Source organism: Erigeron canadensis, chromosome 1 (genome assembly GCF_010389155.1).
Source record: "Erigeron canadensis isolate Cc75 chromosome 1, C_canadensis_v1, whole genome shotgun sequence".
In the NCBI taxonomy this organism is placed as follows: domain Eukaryota; kingdom Viridiplantae; phylum Streptophyta; class Magnoliopsida; order Asterales; family Asteraceae; genus Erigeron; species Erigeron canadensis.
In genome coordinates, this window is record NC_057761.1 from 31353670 (window position 1) to 31372513 (window position 18844).

The 18844-nt window shown below is 33.3% G+C and overlaps 2 protein-coding genes and 1 long non-coding RNA gene across 4 annotated transcripts; 2 read left to right on the plus strand and 1 right to left on the minus strand.

Moving 5' to 3' along the window:
* The first annotated feature begins 561 nt into the window (after positions 1 to 561).
* LOC122599547 lies at positions 562 to 2607 on the plus strand. Its single transcript, XR_006323927.1, has 9 exons — positions 562 to 647; positions 858 to 988; positions 1111 to 1164; positions 1275 to 1367; positions 1734 to 1794; positions 1876 to 1988; positions 2069 to 2152; positions 2224 to 2329; positions 2430 to 2607. It is a non-coding gene; the product is annotated as an uncharacterized LOC122599547 (long non-coding RNA).
* A 3148-nt stretch (positions 2608 to 5755) lies between these two features.
* LOC122599484 (G-type lectin S-receptor-like serine/threonine-protein kinase At4g27290) lies at positions 5756 to 9196 on the plus strand. 2 transcript variants are annotated; one of them, XM_043772007.1, is made up of 7 exons: positions 5756 to 7009; positions 7170 to 7313; positions 7531 to 7691; positions 7815 to 8025; positions 8105 to 8345; positions 8439 to 8589; positions 8790 to 9196. In XM_043772007.1, the coding sequence occupies exons 1-7, from the start codon at positions 5782 to 5784 to the stop codon at positions 9087 to 9089; spliced, it is 2436 nt and encodes an 811-aa protein (XP_043627942.1). In that variant the 5' UTR covers positions 5756 to 5781; the 3' UTR covers positions 9090 to 9196. The 2 variants fall into 2 exon arrangements, with proteins under 2 accessions (XP_043627942.1, XP_043627950.1); XM_043772015.1 differs by having other exon boundaries at positions 8108 to 8345.
* Positions 9197 to 12240: 3044 nt separating this feature from the next.
* Positions 12241 to 16187, minus strand: LOC122585541 (patatin-like protein 7). The gene is made up of 2 exons (XM_043757670.1): positions 15081 to 16187; positions 12241 to 12917 (listed from the first exon to the last, which is right to left on the minus strand). Exons 1-2 carry the CDS (start codon positions 16185 to 16187, stop codon positions 12651 to 12653), a joined length of 1374 nt encoding a protein of 457 aa, XP_043613605.1. The 3' UTR covers positions 12241 to 12650.
* Positions 16188 to 18844: the final 2657 nt, after the last annotated feature.

An 18844-nucleotide genomic window follows, 5' to 3' on the forward strand; every position in this document is an offset into this window, starting at 1 on the left:
ATTTTAAAATGAGTGAGCCAATCTGGTTCACACACAATCAATTTGTTTCTGTTAAACAACATGTTGTACAATTTTCACATTATAGGTGTCAAATTTGTTGTTTGCGCGTTTTGGGTAGACCTGAAGTGTATTTGGTATTGTGAGCTTCTTAACTTAAACATGTAGTATTGGATATAAACAAAAAATTAATTAAACCTGTTAGGTTTTTGAAGAAGTGTAATGGATACTAATCTTATATACCTGATGAAATTGTTTTCTTGGAGAAGGTTTGTCATATTTGGATTTGCGATCGGGTTGATGACGATGTGACCTGATCTTGGACTTCGAGTTCGAGTACTGAAAGAGTGTTATTTGATGGTTGTTTTGAGTACTGAAAGGTTTGTCATATTCGTCAGGAAAGGGATGTGAATAAGTTGCAGAATGGAATAAAAAGTTCGTCGGTGTTTGTGATTTTTTTAAGTTCATTGTGTTTAATGTAAGTGTTTATATAAACCTTTCTTATTGTATTCATACATTAATAAAACTCTTGATGTGCCCCAGTAAGCTGTCATTTGAGGCTGGTAGAAGTTGTCACAAAGTAACTTTGTTTATGTTAAAGAGATGGTGGAAATTGGTCCAGTTTTTGGAAGCATAATCATCTACTTCTTGTAAGTCATTTATTTCATCTTATCATTTAAAACCTTTATAATTTTTTTGGATGAAAGGTGTTCCAAGGCAGCAGAATTATCTGACCTACATCTATACCCAAAAGTTTTCGTTTTGACCCGTACCACCTGTCTAACTGCCTATTACTAACAATCATTAGGCGGTGGTCTAAAGGTGGGTGATTAATAAGAACATTGATGAAATTAATGCAGATATGGACTCCATTGACAAGCCCATTGAAGGTGACAAATGGGTACAGCTCGATACAGAAGGGGTAAAGCTCGATACAGATGCAAACCGAGTAGTGGAATCCACTGTTGCACACTTTGGAAAGCTCGATACAGTAAGTTCAATCAACTTTAATGACAATGAATTTTCTTTGCATTAATAAAAGAAATTATAGTAGGAGATAATATTTTTTAGCTCAATATAATTTGAGTAAATGCCAACGAATTTTCTTTGCAGGTATACAATGAGCAAATTGGTGATTTGCTGGATCCAACACAGAGAAAACTTGAGGTAGATATTACTTTTTTATTTTTGGTTTATTGATGCATGGAACTGAACTTCTTGGATTCTGCTGTCTACTCTTCGTTTGTGGTTGTAATGCAACATCTAAATGCATGCAGATAAAAGATGAGGCTAAATATGGGTTTTAGGTTAAGAATCCGACTGAGGAATATGTAACTGGCTATGAGAAAGTTACTCAAGTTTTCATCAAGGTAAGCTGCAAGATTGTATCATAGATCTAATCAAGTTATTGATCTTTCATTCATTATAATTTAAGCTTAATGGTTTTTCTTTATACTCTCATAATCTAAATTGGTTGTGGTTGACTTTAATTTGGTTAGATGGTTGAGCTTTTGGTTGGAAGGTTGGATTAATGGATGGTTTTATGTGGACTTAATAGTTGGATAGTGTTGAGATGGAATTGGTAGTAGTTGTCTTAGTTAATGACCACTAAATATTTATGCACACAATAATATATGGGATTGTCTTAATTGGTAGTCATAAAATGGGTGTTGGTAGGAGGTCCTCTAATGTTAGTAGTATAAGCATGAGACTAATCTTGTCTTTTGAATTATCAGATGGCATGGGTAGCAAGAAGCAATGATGTACTGCTCGATTGGATAATATCCTACATAGCTGGTGTGGATTTTGGTTGAAATTTTGATTGTGTAGTGCAAATGGAAAAAGCAGGAGTAACTCTTTTGTTTGTTTTTGAAAAAGTCTATATAAAGACTCTACTTGTAGTCTTTAGGTTGGAAGGAGAAGAATATATATCAATAGTTGATGAATTGATGGAAGCTCTTCATACACGTTGGCCAAAAGCTATTATCCAGGTTTATATCCTCATGAGTTTTAATGTTATACGGAGTATTGTTTTGTATGATTCCCTTTTTAAATAATTACGTTACATCAGTTTGAAGATTTTCAATTCAAGTGGGCTTTTGAAACTCTTCAAAGATACCAAAATAAGTACTACATGTTCAATGACGACATACAGGTTAGCACCTACGAATCATGTTCTACTTTTATTCTTGGAAAAACCATATAAGATTTCAAATTTTCTTTTAGGGAAATGCTGGTGTTGCATTAGCTGGATTGCTTGGACTGTTAGAGCACAGGGCCGACCATTGTCAGATTTTGTAGATCAAAAGATTGTAGTTGTTGGAGCTGGAAGGTCCCACTCAACATTTCTGTTATTATTGTATGGTGATTAAGTCTATTTCTGATATATAGAAACCGTAGAACCCTTATTCTCCATATTGTCTTCCGTGCAGGGCTTGGCATTCTTAAAATGACCTATCAAGCTGTTTTGAGAATGACCGGAACAACAGCAAACCCTCAGTTCATTGATAAACAGGCACGCTTTCATCCATTCTCATGTTTTGAGAATGACAGGAACAACAGCAAACCCTCAGGCTTAATATCTTTTGTTACTATCTGTAATATCTAATGTACAACTACTACTTTGTCCGGTTTATATCTAATCCTATTTCATTACTTTCACATTATATATAGCTAATATATTTTAGTGTTAACTTTCGTTGTTTTAAAATCGATCCGCGGTTTTCCGCGGGATAAAAATCTAGTACTATATTATAAAAGAGGACCCCTTTTTTGAAATTCTCAAAAGGTGAATTGAAGTACCTAAATTGCCCCTCTTTTTTATTCACTAATTTAAACATCTCTATCTAATATACCTATAATACCCTTAAATCTCAACTACTCATTTTTTTCTCTCTTCTCAAATTCCAACCACTTATTTTTTCTCTCTCCTCCATAAATCATTTTATTCCTCTAATTTATTTAAGATCTTTTATCTCAAAAACCGTATATCGATAAATTATAAAAACTGTATGAGTGTTATTAAAATTTCGTACTCTTTCATTAGAGATGTCATTCGATATACTTTCGACGAATTTTCAAGTTCGAGGGCGTACGACTAAAGCATTTGGCTATCACAATGCCTTATCACCTCCTATTACCTACCACCCCACCATCTTACCGCTGCAACGCGCAAGCACTATCTCTCGTAATTATATAATGATGACTTTAATTATAGAGAAAATATTATATAATGTTAACATTATATTACTACACTTATACTAATTTTTACATATGTTAAATAGCCTCCTGAATTTAAGGTTTGTGAGAAAAAACATCATATAATTATATGATGTTAACATCGTATAAGTTATCCCAAAATTATAATGTGTATTTTGCAAGAATATACCGCAAGTATTGCCATAGAAAGAATATCATAATTATTTTTTGACCACTTTAATTCATATATATTAGTTGAATGTTGTAAAATAAGTATTAAAGTAAAATAAATAGGACGAGATTTTGACTCGTAACTCAAGATTCATGAAACAAATGATATACGATGATTTTAATGATACACATGGTAATTTTCAATGAAAATGACCTATTATTTTTTGTGTTGTACTTTAATATTTGTCTTATTACCTAAATATATAATGATGACTTTAATTACTGTATAATGTGTATTTTGCAAACTCCTTACTCCATCCACACGATTAAAATCTGGGTATTTTGGGATACAAAAATTGTGGGTCTATATATTTTGGAGGACTCATGGTCTTATGGAAAGCTAGTGGATGACCATCATGTTTCTTGAATCTTCCAGTCAACAACGTATACTTGTCTGCAGGTAGTCCAATCAATTTTATTTGACAAAATGACAAGTTTTAAGTTTGCGTGTTCGATTTTGATTACCTGTATAATGATTGCTTAATTATATCCATGTTAATTAGAAGATGTACTAATATCAAAATTCCTATATGTATCCAGTACATACTGATCATAATTCAAACTGATCAAACGAAAAAGCAGGTTGAGAATGAGTAATACCTTTAACACCGTTCCCTTATGGCTAACTGAAACCTTAAATTATTTGTGTTTGATTAAAACAGTTTGTTAGGTGGCCCATTGGTAAGGTATTTGACTTTGGGAGAATATATCGGGGTTTAAGCCTCACTTTTCAAATTTGTGGAGTGGATTAAAGGGATTTTTTGAGAATCTAGGGTTTCATCCCAATCATACGTATAGTTTAGAAGTAGATATAGTTTAAAATGTCGTTAAGAAAAGAGAAAAATATTCTCGAAATTATATGATAGAGAACGCCAACACGGGGTCAGCATACTTGATACATGTTTTTTTTTCTTGGCTTGAAGTCTAGAGTTAACTCTCCTACATGTTCAATAATTGATATATAATTACGGATTATTTGGGTGGTGTCCAGCTGGGGCCTCTTTAACGGATCTGGCGGAAGTCATGTTAGCTTAGAGATCTGGGACTGAATCTTGATTCCCCATGGTTTCGGGCATTTACCTCTTGAGTGTGTGGGAATTCGTATTATCACTCCTGGTCTCCAAGAGTGAGCGGGTTCCCACTTCCAGCATACGTACTGCTTACTTTGGATGTTACTATTAGGGTTCAAATCATTAACATCTAACATTTGTCGTTCTAAAAAAAAGGGGGGAAATACTGAACTATGAGAAATAAGACAGGTAAAGAGAAAATACTCAAACATGACCTCTTTTTGAAGCAAGCTGACAGATTACTGACCTGCTTATTTATGTTTTTGTTTTATAATCAGCGTGTTGTGCAGCTATCAGTCTACCCTTTTTGGTTTTTTATATTTTATTTATATTTATATTATTATTTTAGGTTGGTATTGTTTTAGCGTTTCACACTTTAACCATTAAATCTTTTGGCTTTTTATTTTTATCATTTAAGTTTTATATGAGGATTCATGATGCTACATTTTGTCTTTTTTTTTCACCATCAAAGTTTTTAGTTTCTTCCTTTTATTTTCCAATAAAGTTTACAATTTTGTATTTTTCCATCAAAGTTTTGTGTTTTAAGATTCAAGGTGTATTGTTTAACCGTGTGTAACGGTTGGCATATTAGAATTCATGACCTGCATTCAAGTTTATCTTGATTGTTATTCCCGGGCAACGACCGGATATAATGCTAGTTACAAGTAAACTAATTTCACACTTGTTGAATAGATGTAAAAATTGAGTATATACTAAATCTTACGAGACGGGGTGCCCACGCGATGCAGCGGTGATGGTGGTAACGACAAAGGTGTGGCTGCGGCAATTGTGGCGATGATGTGCGGCGGTAAGGGTTAATATGGTTATTTAAGGATTGGAGAATCTATGTTGTAGTTTATTTTATTAAGGGTATTATAAGTATATAGGTAAAGATGTTTAAATTAGTGAATAAATAAGAAGGGTAATATGATCATTTCAGGTTCTTAATTACTTAAAAGGGAAGAGCAGTTTGCTTTATATAGTAGTATATTTATATACTAGTATAGATATGGTACTCGTACAACATAAGATTTGGCTTGATTTTATGGGCATGATTCACTTAAATGATACGTATTTAATTACTTGCCGTACGAAAAAGGAATAATATATAGTTGGAGTCATCAAGTCTTCACCACAGTATCAGTTGACTTTTATTTATGAAGAAGTTTCCTTCCGGGATGAATTAGTGGAAAATAAAGTCTTCAGAGTCAGTGTAGTCTTTTTTCTTTTTTTTTTTCTAATACAAAAATAAGCAATTAAGTTGTGAGTAATATACAAATAAACAATGATGCTACCCTTTAGGATAACCTTCTTTCTAATATTGCTAGGAACCTGTAGTTCATTAGACACCATTTCAGTGAATCAAAACATCACTGATAATGGTCAGACACTTGTTTCGAATAACGGGATATATGAGATGGGTTTCTTTAGCCCAGGCAGTACGCCAAATCGACATCTAAGTATATGGTTTAGAAACACATCACCTCTTAGGGCTGTATGGGTTGCTAATCGTCAAAGTGCAGTTCTTGATAAGTCGGGTGTTGTCAGATTAGACAGCCAAGGGAGCCTGTCTCTTTACTATGGACGTGAAACCATGTGGTCATCTAATTCTTCGAGACTTGGCACAAATTTCAGTCCCATAGCGCAACTCTTGGATACGGGCAATCTTGTAATTAGAGATATGAATAATAACACAGAACCTTTCATTTGGCAAAGTTTTGATCACCCTGGAGATACCTACATACCAGGAATGAAGCTAGGCAAGAATTTCTTGACAGGAAAAGAAACATATCTGACATCATGGTGGAGCATAGACGATCCTTCTCCAGGCGATTGTTCACTTTCGTATTCAATGGATACGGTTAACTTTACTCAGTTATATATTAAGAAAAGCTCTGTCGTTGAAACTAGGATTGGGCCATATAATGGCAGAGAGTTTGCTGGCCAGCCTAGTTTATACAAACTTGATATAGTTGTCGACCCGAATGAGATGTATTACAATTTTACTTCTAATAGCACCATTTTTTCATTAAGGTTGGTAACCGGCTCTGATTGCAAGTTATATACCCACAGCCAAGAATTGACCCAAGATCTTACCTTTCCTGTGGATTCTTGTGACAATTATGCAACATGTGGCCCATTTGGAAGCTGTAGTGCTGCCAATAATCCTATTTGTGGGTGCTTGAAAGGGTTTGAGCCACAAGACACATATAATAGGACTAGTGGATGTCGACGGAGTAGAGCCTTAGACTGTGGGTCAGATGAAGGATTTCAAAAGTTTTTAGACATGAAGTTGCCTGACACTCAGAATGCTGTCTATAATAAGAGCATGACCCTCCAAGAATGTGAGGTTGCTTGCAAGAATAATTGTTCTTGCACTGCCTATGCAAATCCAAACATCACTGCAGGTGGATTTGGATGCTTGCGATGGTTTGGTGATTTGATTGACATCCGAGTGTACCCACAAAACGGACAAGATCTATATGTTAGACTGGCAGCCTCTGAATTTTCAGGTAATCGAATATGTTTACAAAAATAATGCATTTCGTGTTGATTTGGCTAGTAATTTCATATTGGTTATGATGTTTGTTTCATTCAGAATATGAAAGAATTGCAGCTCCTAAGTTACATTTGACAACGTATTGTTTGTTGAACTTTTGTGATATCCTTTAGATCAGCATTCCAGCTCCCATAGAAAGAAACGAGTAGTTATTACAGTAGCTGTGTCAATATCAGCCGGATTGACTTTGATGTTCCTCATATTCACACTCTACATTAGGAGTAGACGGAGGAAAATATTAGATGCGTATAGGAAAGGCAAGTGATTTTCTTTTCAGTTCCTATATATCCGACTATCTGTATGCTATACGTATAAAATGATGACTAATAAAAAAATGTGCCTAAAAACATGTATATTTCATCTATGGTGGACACTTGACGTAAAAAATTTCTCCTCCCCATTTACTTAATTTGAACCTTAGGATTTATATCTGAAAATAAGTTCATCAATTTGTCTGAATGTGATGTTTTCAAGGTGGGCATGAAAAGACCCTTGATAAAGCTTACAAAGGTAACAGAAGCCAAAAGGGAAGTGTGGAGGTTCCGTTTTTCAGCTTATCTGATCTTTGTAAGGCTACCAATGACTTTTCGGATGACAACAAGCTAGGAGAAGGTGGGTTTGGTCCAGTTTACAAGGTAATCGATATAAAATTGTTATTGATATCCGAAAAAGTGCATCTTAAACACTACATGTTGAACGGACTAAAGATTGAAATGTAATTGCCTTCAAACGGATGCAATAACAATGTTAGTCTTCAGGGGGTGCTAGAGGAAGGACAACAGATTGCTGTGAAACGGCTCTCAAAGTCATCTCGACAAGGACTAGACGAATTTGAGAATGAGGTTTTATGTATTGCTAAACTTCAGCATCGGAATCTTGTGAAGCTTTTGGGATATTGCATTGAAGGCGATGAGACGATGTTGATTTATGAATACATGCCTAACAATAGCCTGGACAGTTTTATATTTGGTTGGCCTCTAATAAAATCTTATAAAACAGAGTTATTAACTGTCAAAACGAATAATAAACTAATTTGTTGTAATTTTAGCAGATGAATCAAGGAAGTTATTACTTGATTGGCCACAACGCTTCCTCATAATTCATGGGATTGCTCGAGGTCTTCTATATCTTCATCAAGATTCTCGGCTGACAGTAGTACATAGGGATTTAAAAGCAGGAAACATTTTACTCGATCACCAAATGCGTCCAAAGATATCAGACTTTGGTTTGGCCAGAATGTTCAAAGAACATGAGAATGAAGCAAATACAAAGAGAGTGGTGGGAACTTTGTAAGAACCTTCGAACCTATTCTGTAGTTTTAGTACATTTTGATACTTCATATATGTCTGGTGAGTATTGATTCGCATTTGATCTGTACACAGGGGATACATATCCCCAGAATATGCAGTGAATGGTCTCTTCTCGGTAAAGTCAGATATATTTAGCTTTGGAGTTTTAGTCTTGGAGATTGTGAGCGGACAGAAAACTAGAGGCTTTGTTCATGAAAAGCATGGTGACAACCTTCTTGGACATGTAAGTTGGTTGAATATAATCATCAAATCATGAAATATCAGCATATGATGACTAAAAACCCTTAACTCGGTGATGTTTCTAGTAAAGTTCCAAAACACCCATTTGTGATTTGAACCGACCTGTGCCATCCGTGCATATTGAAGGATACATGTGCGCCTTCTTACTGAACCAACTTGTGTTTCTTACTTGGATTTATTCAGGCATGGAGACTTTTTAAAGAAGGTAAGTCTCTCGATCTAGTTGACGAATGCTTATGCAAGTCCTATTCTGTTTATGAAGTGTTGCGATCAATACACGTTGCCCTTTTGTGTGTGCAACAACAAGCAAAAGATAGACCTAGCACATCATCTGTGGTTGCCATGTTGAATGGTAAAGGGTCACTTCCTTCTCCCAAACAACCCGGTTTCTTTATACAAGGAAGTGAAATTGGCTCTAGCTCATCTGTTCCTTCACTATCATCCATAAATGGAGTCACAATGAGCCAAGTAGATGGTAGATAATTAGAAGAGATTTCAAATTTCATGTCAGCTTTAGATATATATATTTTTTAACAATATTGTAGATATATTCCATTAGTATAGAAGGTGAATACCACATATAAGATACATATTGAATGTTGACATATTTAGACATTTTGTATATAGATACATAAAAGCGCAATTACTAAGTACTAACTAGTCTACTCAAAAGAACTAAAGAAGTATTGATATGTTAACAACGATTGCTCCATAACAAAAACTCCTGGGCCAAGGTGCCATGAGGATTAAGTCTGAACTTGAAAGCAGCCCGTTTTACACCTTCAAACATTTGAATACACTATTGTATTGAAATCATGGTTGTATTAGTGGTAAACATCCTTGCCTCTTGAGACAGAGGTCATGGGTTCGATCCTCATCCCATGCAAAGGTTGGAGGGCCTTTTCTACCATTTAGGTAGAAACTGGAAGCAGCCTCTCTACTTAGGTAGAGGTAAGGTCTGCCTACATCTTAACCTCCCTCATACACTGTCGAAATATTGGGGCTCAAAACTCGCGGAAGACGGCACTGAGCAGTTACTTACTTACTTATTGTATTGAAATCATCTTGTCAGATGGGAAATCGGTCAAAGCCAGAACCTATCCTAGGCCCGGCAGGAGACTGTTAAAAGCTACGGTCCCTGTACGCCTATTTCAGCCAAAAGACCATCTTCCAAAGCATATGATTCTCATGGTCGATATTTTGTAAATATGTGTAGAATTTGTATAAATAAAAAGCTCAAATCTTGATTATTCTTTAAACAGAGAATTTCAAAATCACATTTCTGATGTTAAGAAATATCGTTTTACATTTTGACTTTTTTTTTTCATACTTGGTCGAATTAAACAGAGAGCAGCCCATGGAAAGACTGCATGAAACTATGACGTCGCGTTTGGTTCACAGAATTTGATGGAATCTGATGGAATTGAAATTGAATTCCATTCCTTAGTGTGTTTGGTTGGTTAAAGATGGAGGAATCACATTCCATTGGAATGTTAACATTCCCTCATTTGATGGAATCTCCATTCCTTGGGGATGGGGGAAGGAATCTCATTCCGTCTCTCACTTAAATCTTCAAAAAATCAAAAACATTCTGTCAAATTCCATTCCTTCAGATTTCAATTTCTTTGAAAGATTTCATTCCTTCCAAAAACATTTCGCGAACCAAACGTGCCCTGAAAGTATCAAGCTGCGGAAAATTTCACCTCTGGGGACTTTTTAAAATGGGCTGGACCGGGCCACAAAAGGACCAGGCCAAGGACCGGGCTTGGCTCTGCCTACCAAATCATTTTTTTAGGCTTTTAGCTTTAGACGTTGATGGGTCGTGATACATTTGGTCAATCTTGTTTTTTCTTTCCTATTTCCTTGCAACATCTTTTCTTTTCTTTTTTGTTCACTAAAACTAAATGAAAAATAAAAAGAATTATAACCAAAATTTTACGTAATGAAGATTTCTTCACTGAAGATCATCTCTTCTTTTCATTCCATCAGTTCTATACATATAGGTTGCGTCCGTAAGAAACAATGAGGAAATCTAAGTGAATATTTTCTCCACATTGACCATAAAAAGTCAAATCTTAAGACACTTAACTCAAATCAAACTAATTGACTTCTATTGTGATTGCAAATCGATAGTGTGCCAGTTGTATCTGGAATTATTTTTAGTAACATTGCTTTTAAATAATTAGATAAGGTTTCTATTGGGAATCTCAAGTCATATTCCAATTCTAAAAACTTTTTGTGAACATGTGGTTAGGTACCTTGGGTTGTTATTGGTCATGGTTACTTTTTAAACAGGATTGTTTAGAAAACAATAAAATTTATATCAGATAGTATCTAGCAATAAACTAAAACATGATTGATATATTTTTGATCGATACGTGTCCTTTTAATTTATTTACTTTGTTAAATTAGCTTTTTTTAAGTTGTATATAAATTCAATTTCCTTATTAGACTTAGAATTAAATTCTAACTCTTGGCTTATCAATACAAAAGACATTAAAACCTTATTTGATTGATCGTTTTCTCATTAATAAATTGTCTCTTTTTTTCTCAGTTTTTCAACTCTCATTATTTATATTAATTATAATAAGTTATTCACATGAAGACTTAAAAAATTTGAGTTTACAATATGAAATCACAAGGCTATTTGCAATCATCCATTGTGCTTATAAATTTCGATTTTGATATGGTTCTAAAACTTTAAGGTAAATTAAAAATTCTAACTAAACATATATTATATTTATCATTACTGTTTGTTATAATTTAACTTCGATCATCGATTTATTTTAACAACAATTTATTTCATACTCACGAATCATATACGAAGCATATTTGAATTTTTTTATGATAAAATCTATATACATATCGTACATCGTACGTGTATTAGAACTAATTGTATATGTAACATCGTAACTTTTGAAAAAGTTTTATGTATCACTCGATTTTCAATTGAGAAATTTGGACCTATAGTGATGGAATTTATCTTTTTTTTTTTGTTTCTTTTTAAATTTTGGTACACTAAGAAATTTTTTTGGCGTACTTAAAAATTAAAATAGACTTCACGAGGATTTATGATTATTGCTACTCTTCTAATTATAATCTCTTTTTTGTACAATTCTAATTATAATTTAAATCCGTCCATAATGATGAGTTTGAATAATTGATATAAATAAACAATTGAGTAATAAATTCCATTTATAATTGTTGAAATATAAATTGAGGAACAAAAAGAAGTTCTATTTCCCAAAGTAGTCCCTAATCTTTCTTAAACTGTCATTTCTACCCTTACAAACTTTTACAAAGTTACTTTTCTTTATTGTTCCCCGATTGCCTTTTTGTTTGTTTCCTAGTGAGGCAAATGCACAAAGTGAAGAGCGAATAGACATCAGTCACACCACTATATTGTTTGTACTCTTGTAGGCAAAATCAAATATCACACTTCACTTTTATTGCTTCACACCCTTCAAAAGTAAAACCTTTTTATGTTCTAGCCAATCAACATTCCTTTTAAATCATATTGAATCGAAGTCATTGGATGGTGGAAGCTTTATGGTTATATCATGTGAATATACATATTGGAACATATGTGATTGGCAATTTACCAAAACGCATAAAACAGTATATCACCAAAGTATTGTCTAACTAAAGACCGGCAGAAGTTTTTTTTCCATATGATTTGCTTTATTTTTTGTAAGGAAGCAAAATGTTATAACAAATACATAGGGAAAAAATATAAAATATATACTAATATACATGAGGACATGTCTTTTTATCACACTACCAATACCTTTTAAATCCATCTCCCCCACCACAATACATACTCCAAGATGAATGATTTCAAGATCATAGTCATTAAAATGACAAAATCTCCTCCTAAAATCCATTTGTCGGTAGACCGACAACATGAACATTTAGACTATTCAAAGTTTTAAAACGTTTAATCTTGCTGGGTTGGTTACATAAGATGTACTAATTAGACAATTAGTAATTAGTGAGCTACACAAATGAACTTGACCATTTTATACATGATATACGAGGATATGGTTACGATTTGGGGGTAGCTTGCTTAAACGCAACAGTGGGGGCAATTCGACAACTCCTCCTTTGATGTTCTAACACGAGTTCTTCAGCAAACCACTCAAGTTTTTCAAAATTCGTCTGCTCCCCAATTCTCTTACCACCAAATAGCACCGATTCAACGTTCTTTTGGCTTAGCATCTCATCGGCTAGTCCAATTAGTGATTTTACATTGTTGGGGCTAGGATCTGAATCAACATTGGGTCCATGACGGCTCATACTTGAACTGTTTGCCTGATAAAAACCATCAAAAATTACATCAAAATAAATAATCATACAAGTATAGATAAACATAATTAACTAAAAATACACCAAATTACTTGATGCACTGAAAAACAACCCATATTCGAACCTTTTGCCTAAGAGACGACAAATTAATGGATAGTGGTATAATCACTTGTAGAAAAGTCCTAATTCGAATAGGTTTAGTTGGTACATAATATAATTAACAAAAACTATGGGGGCATTTCTAGTTGTCTACTTGCTACCAACCTCAATAGATATCCGTGACTTCCCAAGAAACCTACAAAGAAACGCTACTTTAATAGGCACTGATTGGGTGTTTGATGACGTGCGTCAAGACATCTAATGATACAAAAGCACTATTGTATCGAAAACAAAGAGAAGAGCATTAGGCATGCATGATTTGACAAATCTTATTCTATGCATTAAATCTTACATAATTTTAGCTTTACAACATGACCATCATTTCCAATACTTACATCGGTGAATTCTCTTTCCAAAATCAAAAACAATTATAAATATCAAATTAAAGTGATACATAAATATATTGTATTTTTTTAACGACAAATTATTATACTCTTTTGATACTTTTATACTACTTTGAAAACCCACGATTGAACCTAAAACTTCCAAACAAACCCCAAATAACCCCACCTCTACTATGATTGTATCAATGATTTATCTAACCTGATTAAGAGTGGTGCATCCTCCTATTTATAAAACTAATGTCTCCCTAAATTAGGTTAAGGCATTAAGCTACATTTAATGCATCGATCTCATTATGCAAGCAACCTAGCTTGAATAGGAAAAATGTGTCGATCTCTTCAATATAGATTATAAGTTTATCAACTACTCATAACTTTTGTCTTTGGTCTTTAATTAAGTAAAATTTTGAACAGATTTGTTGATGGAATAAGACTAAATGGTATCATAAGGAGTTCTTTATTTGAAATATTGGGTTTTCTCTTAAATTGATAACTGTTGAAATGTAATTCACTGTAACAAGATAATACTCTTGTAGTCCGTCAATATATATATAATCCAAGTTAGCTGTTAAAAAAGCTACTACTCAAAATTATAAAGTTGTTAAAAAGGCTGATATATACTCGAAATTATAAACTTCCTAAAAAGAACGTTAAGAAACACAAAGTACACAAAGTACTATTTTTTTCCGTCGAAGAAAATCTTTGTAAATGCTATGTTTAGTTCATTAGTTAAAAACACCGTATTTTTCAGCAAAGGTTCTCTTTCCAAGATTTTATATAATGACATTGACATTATGCACGCCTACCAAAAGAAATGATAACAATCAAAAACCAACCTGGCAACCTCATCGAACTAGCTAGAAAATGACTTCAATTCAGATATATAGCTATTTTATTAAATTTTACAAAAATAAGTTAATTATGAGATCAAACCCGCAGGTGTGTTAACTCAGATTAGGGCATCTTTGATGTATGCATTAAAACTTTATATCATTTCATTGCAGAATTAAAATTTGTATAGAATTTGTTTGTACGTGTTAACCGGAAGGTTTATACTAAATTTTACATTTTATGTTGATATTTTGGTGCATACATTAAAAATAGTAGAAAAAAGAAAAGTATACGAGTATATTACCAAATCTATACACCTTTTACCAAGTGTGTGACATATAGATCGAGGACCACATTATATAATTTCTGTACGGTAGTTATAATAATATATCTTAATATCTTAATTAGTTGGATTAAGACTAGCTAGAAAGAAAAAGATAGCGATGTTTATATTCCGTTTGTAAAAAGAAAAAAAAAAAAAGAAAAATGCTAATTACATATCAACATATGTGAAATCATGGGAAGTTGAGGAACCGTAGGCATGTCTAAATCTCTTTAACTAAACGTAGAAAATTGAATTAGACACACAATTAAGAATTATAAATTTTCGGTTTCATATATTTCTAATTTTAATTAGTACGTCGTGGTCTTTGTGGCTGACTAGCCCGACTTGTATGATCGACATGTTATGAATTTTCAATAGATTAACAATATTTGCTGTTAAAAAAACTTTAAACTATATCAAGCATCATTAGTTTAGAGATTTTTTGAGATTAATTAATTTGCATTATGATCTTAAAATTAGACATATAAATCATTTTGAGAACAAAAAATGTACCTGAATGCGTACGTAATTACTAGAACAATTTTCACCAAACGCCATTGCTACGGCGTGGTCCACCATATCAGCCGAACTATCACCAGAAATTCGAGCCATAGGACGAGCCCAATCTTTAGCCTTCCATCTTTTAACTTGATCAAAACCATAGTTTCCTTCTAACGGTTGACCCGCGCCGAGTGAAAGTACCAAAAGGTCCTCCACGCCACGCACAAACGGAAACTCTTGTTTATTATGTAACACATGTGTAATTGCAGCAGATGTCGGGTTACTCATAGCCAATCCGCCATCAACTGCAACACATTTGGTTTTTCCATCAACCGACTTCATCTGAACCGGTTTAAACATATCCGGTTCAGCTGAAGTCGCCCGACACACTTCCCAAAGACGAAAATCAAAGCTATCAGTCTCTAACGCGTCAGCTCTTGAAAATAAAAACGGAGCCGAGCTAGACAAATCATAACACGGGATTAAAATCGGCTTTAAAGTATCTTTCAAAGTCAAACTCCTTCCATTAACCATGAACATTTCTTGCATCACATTTTCAAATTTTTCTGTATCGCCACCGTCACCACCACCACCACGAAAAAGCCTCTTCAAAAACCCTCCACCCCCATAACCCAATTTCGGACAATACAACCGCGTTCCTTGCTCAACCAAAAACCGCCACGTGTCATCCGCTTCAAAAAGCGGGACAAGATCATTCTTGCTTCCAAATAACATCCCAATAAAAACACCACCTATACCCGTCCCAGCAGCTACATCAATATAATCCGCAATTCTAGCATTCGAATTCCCGGATTTCAATTTCAACACGTTTTCAAGATGGGCTAATGCTTTTCCAGCTAGAATGTTTCTCATGCCCCCGTTGTCAATCGACAAGACACATATCTTGCCTCTTTGATTCTTCATCATATGTTGTTGTTCATGAGGTATAACGTTAACACCTTGTTGAGAAACTACTTGTGTCGTAGGTTGTTTCCAAAGCTTACAATCTTCGTAACCAAACAAGAATTTGCTTTCAAGAATTGAGAATATTTCGTAGCTTAGTTTATCGGTGCCAACATTTTGCTCTTGTAGTTCCAACGACTCAACATTTGGATCCATATATTTATATTATGTATATATGAATTTTGAGTAAGTATATATATAATAAACTTGAAATGGTTAATAGCTAGCTAGCTAGGTATTTTTTTTTTTTTTTGTGATCAATTGAAATAAGTTTGTAAGCAACTTTAAATGGCTAGGTGTAACAACATGACAAATATGTCTATTTCGACATTCAATTTCCGGGCAAATATAGCTTTCAATTTCTTTTACTAATTTTACTCAATCTAATTAACTATAGATATATATCAAAGGAAAATAAATGTATTTGGTGAATCTCCCGCCAAAGTTAGCAGAAACATTTTATGATGATGTTATATATATTCATCTATCAAATTAAAAGAAAATATGAGACAGAAAAATAATTAGTTTAATTTGACAAAGAATGAAATATGGACATGTTAAAATGGAGATGGAGAAAATATGGATTTTCAAGAGAGGGAAAGAAAGTGAGAAAGTAATTGTTAAAGAAGGCAAGAAGAGAGTGATTGATGTAAAGGACATGTATAGTTCATTATTTGTTTTGTTGTGTATTTAAAAGGATATATGGACACAATCACCAACAACAAAATGTTAAATACAAAATGATTATTAAACATATATTAAATGATTAAAAACACTGAAAAATATTGGCAGAGAACTTCATATGTCTTTGCACTCTCCTGTTTCAATGTATTTCTTGGCTAGAGAGCCATAGTTGACGAGCCTTGGTCTTTTATTTTCAGTCCTTCTTGTTTAACTATTGACATTGTAGTCCAATTATAATAGGAAATCAAAAGAAATGTATCCAAATTCCCAAGGTTTGAAGTCATATTAATTGGTCTTATGAACGATAGTCGATAGAGATGATCAACTACTAAGTCATATTATTAGTGGTTAGACGTCTTGATGTCCTCATAAGAGGTCTCATATTCAAATTTTCTTACGTAATAAAGGAAAACTCACTCCAAAATAAGTCGTTTAAATCGAAAATCAAAGATACGCCATAGAGGAAACTTCTTCTGTTTCTTTTTAAATTTTTTTAGTCAAGTGTCTTATTTAAATAGTATATTATTTTCAAATTATATCATGATAGGTTTATGTTCTCCATCAGTTGTTAAATTGAAAGCCAAAATAACACTAAAATCTTGTTCTAGGACACTAAATAAATACACAAATTTTCAACCATCAAACCTTAAGGTAGCAAAATGTAAGTTTCAAAGTAGCCTTCCAAACATGCATCATCAAACAGTGTCACACTGTCACCCGGTGAGTTTTTTTTTTCCTGAGGCTAGTTAAACATTGTGGGCCCGTGGACCAATACGGCGTCGTTAAGAAACAATGACCCATTATTTGGGCTGGGTCAGCGGTCCCACCCCTAGCGGATGACGTACCGTAGAAAGGTAGGGGCTCCCTCATATTTGCCGTTATTTGGGCTCAAATAGTGACTGACCCCGTTTACCCCCTTTGGTTAGTAAAAAATATAGAGCAACAGAGTAAAAAGGTAATTAAGCTTGATCCATATTTATTTACTTAACGGTAAAAGAAATAAATATCTTAAGTGAGGTGTTGAGATTGGATTTAAATACTCTCTATGTTTGAAACAACTTGATATATTATGTTAACCAATTACAAAATACTAAATTAATAATGTCTCTATCTGCTGAGATTAACCTTAACGATAACACATGCGAGTATATCCTAATAAAAATTGTTATGTCATCACCACTTAAATAAATATATCTTTTCAATTTAACAACTAGTAAACTTATAATTCTAAAAATTAAATATTAAAGATATATGTAGTAACATATCTTCTATAACATTATTTAACAAAATTGGGTAATGGATAATTTTGTAGCTCACGATGCATCAAGTTAGATTTTCATTGTCAATATGTTGTTTTATTAAGAATTTAAGATGATAAAAGAGTACTAGCTTATATATTTCAATATTCATAAAAATATAACCAGCCTACTGAATGTTACAATCGGTAATCGACATAGAATATGATTAAGTACTGAAAGAGACAATTAATGTCCGATTATGACTTATAAACGTTTTCTAAGAAGAATGTCGATCTTTCAACAATGTGATTTAATTAGTTGATTTAGATGTTTGTTCGTCTTCTTAATTTTTTTTTTCAATGTTTTGACTTAGAGAAAGTCTTAGCTCACCAACTTATATTACATTGTAGTTATGTGATAGTTATCATATACAGTATTTGCCTAGCTATATATGTATAATTAGTTAGACTAATCGTATTTTGAAGTTTTCTTTGTCCTTAATTTCAAAACCATTTAAAAACCATTTAAGTATGTTCCAACATTTGGAATGCAACTTTGTTCATATGTACATCAGTACATGTAACTTAAAAAGATTGGTCATGCACAAAGGCGGTTCAAGCCTATTACTAAGTTGGAGTTAGTATTTACATTAGTTCCCAAAAATTTCTAAAAGCAATGTGATTATTTTTCTAAGACCGTTGGTCAGGACTGAACTTATACTTTCATGAACAAAATATTAAATTAAACTAAACCCATTAAATATTTGCGGTAGCTGAGTAGCTCATCAAAAAATTAAATTTTATTTAGTTGGCCCATTTATTATAAAAATAAATAAAAAGCCCATACTGAACAAAAGTATATATAAAGAAAAAAGAGTGTTTTTGGTCTATG